The 5,380-nt window shown below is 40.9% G+C and overlaps 1 protein-coding gene across 1 annotated transcript; it reads left to right on the top strand.

Annotated features, from left to right (window-relative positions):
• Nucleotides 1-2,323: 2,323 nt before the first annotated feature.
• dlx5a (distal-less homeobox 5a) lies at nucleotides 2,324-4,253 on the top strand. The gene is made up of 3 exons (XM_038724024.1): nucleotides 2,324-2,941; nucleotides 3,360-3,544; nucleotides 3,743-4,253. The coding sequence occupies exons 1-3, from the start codon at nucleotides 2,584-2,586 to the stop codon at nucleotides 4,055-4,057; spliced, it is 858 nt and encodes a 285-aa protein (XP_038579952.1). The 5' UTR covers nucleotides 2,324-2,583; the 3' UTR covers nucleotides 4,058-4,253.
• The last annotated feature ends 1,127 nt before the right edge of the window (nucleotides 4,254-5,380 follow it).

The following is a 5,380-nucleotide window of genomic DNA, read 5'->3' as shown; positions in this document are numbered from 1 at the left end:
GAAAAGATAGCACAGAAAAGACCCACACAGGGCAAGAGTGTTCCCTCCCATCTACTTCCGTATTTGGCCACTTCCCGTTAAGCAGCCCAGACCTTCTTATTTCTAAATTTGTATTATTTAACAGTAATCTGAGCTGTTTAAAAAACTAATATCCGTTCACATCTATTGAAGCTTGACACGTCTGTAAATATTACAACTGGTACAGTTTAGATGTTCTGACACATTCATGCAAGAGCAAATATTTCATGTCACTGTTGGTCAATAAAACATTTTTTAAACTAAAGTTGCAGAAAATATTTGGCAATCCACTGTGAGGCATATGATATACAACTTTTAAAATTGCAATGAAAATGCAATTGGACTCGTAGAAAACAGGAGTTTATAAAAATTATTCCTAGGGACGATTCAGTAATCACTGGATATTAGTAGGGACCATCTCTACTACACTGTGCGCCCTTGTATTCATGATTTTATCTCATTGGCTAGTGTTTTAATCCTAGACACGCTCTGTGGACCAACGATTTGTGTAGCTGTTAACAGGAGGGGAACTATCTTGCTGGTTGAACCCTTCAGTGATGTCAGACGCAGGCTGCGCGCTCTCAGCCTTGACCCGTATTCAAATCCAACAACCACATGAAAGTACTCTTTTTCTATATAAAACTAACCATGGCCATATATCCTGTAGCTAACAATATTGTCATGGTTTTAGAAAATAAGAACCACAAACCGAGTTGATAAAAACTTGTTAGAAAGCAAGACACCACAGGAAGAAATCCGTGGCGGTGATCGGGGGGGGGGGGAGTATTTCCGGGGTACCAGACTCGGGTAAGCTAATATAAAAGTAATTAAACAGTCCCCGAACACCTGGGCATGTTATTTACTAGTTCAGCCAGTGATTTTAGAAACGCATAACAATGTGTGCAAAAGGTTCAAATAGGCAGAGTAGAAAAACACTGGGATGTAGACCCGGTATATTTATAACATGTATATAATTACTTACTTCATATTTCTAGTATTTTTTTTACCTACTATGTTTATTGTTATGCACCTGAATGCCAAAGCAAATTCTTCTGTACGTGCATGTGTAAACCTACCTGGCAATAAAGTTGATTCTGATTTTTTTTATTATTATTATTATAAGCTAATAGGTCCAGTTTACAATAAAAGCACGGGCCTTAAAGTGAAATATGCTACACACATAGGATTTGAATGGTAGCCTACATTTTCAAAACACTTTTAATGTCTATCTATCTATCTATCTATTGTAGTAGTAGCCTAGTAGAAGTGTATATAGCCTGCTGGACAATGAAAGCATCAGGCTTATTGCAAACTGAATATAGTTCAGTAATACTGGATAGGCTACTATGTAATGTTAAATTTAACGCATTCAGTATTGGTGATTTGTATAATTACACATGTTGCCTTGAAACCATGTGGACAATTTGATCTGTTATTATTTGTTATGTTATTTAGTGGCCTAATACCCACTTTAAGGTGAGATCAAATTCACCATCCACTTTTTCTTTGTCAAAACGTTTCTTTGCAAGTGTGCCACTAGGCTGAGCTTGGGGCGCAGCTCCTGCGTTTGCCCACTGGTCGGCGCTGTTTACCACTCAATGGGTAGACCGAGGGGCTGATTTTGCAAGCAGCAGGTTTTAAGATATGATGAATCTGTAATGATCGCGTTGGGGAAACTGGTACATGTTTATCATTAGTATACATACCAGTCAAAGAGCAGTTGGCATGGATTGAAAAATTTGCCTATGTGTGTGGTGGTGGTGGTGGGGGGATGACCATTGCCACCATAGTTATGGAATAAATTTATATAGCACATTAAATATAATGAATCCGCTGATTAGCCTATATATTGGACATTTAACAGCCTGTTAGATGTAAGACTATATTTTCAGGAACGGGCTATATAGAATATTTAATCAGGTTTAGCCAGCGTGACTGTTAAAATAGAAAATAAAAACCAATAAGATCGATGCTCATCCTAAATTATTCTGCTTTATGTAGCCTATTATTTCTCTTGTGACCATTGATTCATTTAGTCATTTATGGAGTTATTTAGCCCTAAAAAGTTAATAAACTAATGATGAGTCTGTTTTATTAAATGCATAAATAATATAATGAAGACAATCGTAATAACCGGACAGTCTTACAGCAGGAGGCCTTTTTGGTGATGAGGTTTTGTTCTTCTGATTCATCCTTCTGAAAACGTCGATTGGCTTTAATTGCCCCCATTGATTGAGATAGTATAAAAACACAACAATGCAGCAGCCACATAGCCCGGGTGGTTCCCCCCCTATAAGAAAGCTGGCTGAGTGAATTGGGTGTAGCTGTGTCTGTGTGCGCCTTGGCCAATGGAACCAGATCCTCCCTGCAGTGCGTAAGAGCGCGATTTAGGATTTAACCAAGGCTTTGCTGCGGGGCTGCCTGCAGTCTTCACCAGAGCCCGACGGCCCGAGAGCCTTTCAACAATGCCAGTGTAGTTTTCACACCACTTTGGAGTCAGACTGCTTCGGGTTTATTTTTTTGCTAATTAAATAAAAAACAAACCCACGCGTTCCCTCTCGAAGTATGACTGGAGTATTCGACCGGAGGATCCCGAGTGTGAAACCTGCAGACTTCCAGAGCTCCTTTCAAATCTCCACCATGCACCATCCGTCTCAGGAATCTCCTACTTTACCCGAGTCCACCGCCACGGATTCTGGCTACTACAGTCCCGCCGCTGGAGTCACTCACGGCTACTGCTCGCCCAGCTCCACCTCGTACGGGAAGCCGCTCAATGCCTACCAGTACCAGTACCCGGGTGTAAATGGATCCGCTGGAAATTACTCGACAAAATCCTACACTGATTACAGCTCGTACACCACTCCAGCCTACCACCAGTATGCTGGGGCTTACAGCAGAGTGCAAGCCCAGCCGAGTCCACAAGGTACGGGCCGCAGATTTTTCCATTATAGTGAGCAGATTATTAGTGGATAATTACATACAGTTTTTGTCGACCGAAGTGTCCAAATTTCATCTTATTGTAAATTTTTTTTTTTTGCATGTTTTTCTGTCTGTTCTTCTTGCATAAAAATCCAGAAATGTGCAATCTGAAGCTATATATATGGGTAAAATAAGGAATACATGCTTATTTGTGGTTATTTGAAACCGAGCGATTCGATGTGTTTTTTAGTATTATGAGAATGCACATGCCTTTTTGCCATTCTCGAATTAATGTGGCTTCTGAAATACGATCTTTCTTGGATTCTAAGCGATTTAGGCGACAACCCACACACAAAAAAGATACTTAAAAGACAATTCTCAGTAAACACACATGCTTATTCTTCTTATGACTATTTTTACAGAGAAGGAGATAAGCGAACCTGAGGTGAGGATGGTGAATGGCAAGCCGAAGAAAGTAAGGAAACCCCGGACAATCTACTCCAGCTTCCAGCTGGCCGCCCTGCAGAGGCGGTTTCAGAACACACAGTACCTGGCGCTGCCGGAGAGAGCCGAGCTGGCTGCCTCGCTGGGACTCACGCAAACACAGGTGGGATTTTAAGATAATCCATTTCACTGTTTTGAATGTTTATAAGGCCTATTTGGTAAAACATAATGGCCGTTTTAGTGAGTTTTGTTTCTGTGCGCCTTTACGCACGGTGCTTCTTCTGAATTAATAGTTCCTGGGGTTCTATATAAGATATTAACAGACCTGTTTTGTGGGGGGGGGGGGTTTGCCGTTTTTCAGGTCAAAATTTGGTTCCAGAACAGGAGATCAAAATTGAAGAAGATCATGAAAAACGGCGAGCTTCCACCTGAGCACAGCCCCAGCTCCAGCGACCCCATGGCGTGCAACTCTCCACAGTCCCCGGCCGTGTGGGACACGCAGGGCCCCTCCAGGCCGCACAGCCTACAGCCGCAAAGCATCAACACGACTGCTTCTAACTTTTTGGAAAACGCGGGATCATGGTACACCTCAGCCGGTAGCTCCATGGCTTCCCACCTGCAGACCCCTAACTCGATACAGCACTCGTTGGCTCTTGGAGCGGGGACGTTATATTGAAAAAAACCCTGTTGTTCATTTCAATTTTTTTTTTCTCCTTCTCCTTCTATGGGACTCGTGTTCAAATTTCAGAGGAATATGCAATGTATTTGATGGCAGTCATAGAAGAAACGTGTAAAATGTGTAAATGTGTGCATGTAATTTATTGCATTTTGGAAGACTATTAAACGTTTAAATGGACAGTGGAACTTTGAAACCTCCGGCCTCACTGCAGTCTCTTGTTATTTTAACCCTCAGTTATTTACACTGAAAATCACGACAAAGACTCACAGACAAAATGTTTGTGAGCCTCAGGTGACATTTCCACACCAGGTTGTAAATCACAGCTGCTGCATATTGAGCTGAATGCGGAAAGCGTCGTAAATCTGAATCTCAGTGTAGATTTAATTTGCCATAACACCCACCATCTCTATTTATTCTGTGATTTTTAGAATTTGTGACTTTATAAAACAGACATTAAGCAAAAAATTTATTTTTGTAAATACAATTTTGAAAAAACCTGGCTACTATGTACCACAATATGCCTTAACCTTTAATAATTACACTTCTAAATCTAAAATGCATTCCGGTGTTTCTTGAACTGAATTGGTTAATATTAGTTGTGATCTCTGCAGAATATAATTTATAATATTTTATAGAGACTAATATTGTGTCTGTGGAAGTCAGTAGCGGCTCGATAGTATTTTGATACATTCTGATTTATGATGATTTAGACTTTGTATCCTGATATTGTCATAATAATCCATATTTTAAAATTAACCTAAAGTGTTACAAAATCCCACAGTATATTGCTACATATTTCTCCCTCATATTTAACATTCTTTATATCATTATTATTAGTAGTAGTAGTAGTAGTATGTTCACTACTGCCTGTGATCACCACCAGAATGAACCCCTTTTTATCATTCATAATGCAGTTTAGAGGAGAACCTGACTGAGTCTGTAAAGAAAAAGCCTGCTTCTTGCAGCAGACAGTCTGCAGTCGCTCTCGCTTTGTGTCCCCTACAATTAGCTGCTTTGAATGGCAGAGAGGAGGCGAGGGGGGCGGCACGGAGATCTGAGACAATCCGCATTCCTGTGGGGGTAGACCGGCTCCAGAGCTCTGCCACTCCCGGCCGCAGCCCACCTTCCGGGTAAAATAAAAAAAGGAGGAAAAAAAGAAAAGAAAAAATCCTCCACAATTTCACCATGTTATTAGCAGGCAGTAATACCGGCGCTGCCGCTGCGCAACCGCTAAACAAACCGCGCCACTGTGAGAAACATTGGGGATTTGAAAATTGATCTAATTGAATTTTCCCGGCCATATGAACAAAGATCATATGA

The sequence above is a fragment of the Micropterus salmoides genome, unplaced genomic scaffold, assembly GCF_014851395.1.
Source record: "Micropterus salmoides isolate LMB-PRFRI ecotype aquatic unplaced genomic scaffold, ASM1485139v1 Ms_hic_scaffold_17, whole genome shotgun sequence".
In the NCBI taxonomy this organism is placed as follows: Eukaryota; Metazoa; Chordata; class Actinopteri; order Centrarchiformes; family Centrarchidae; genus Micropterus; species Micropterus salmoides.
Note: the sequence above shows the minus strand (reverse complement) of the source record. Positions and strands in the feature narration are given on the sequence as shown.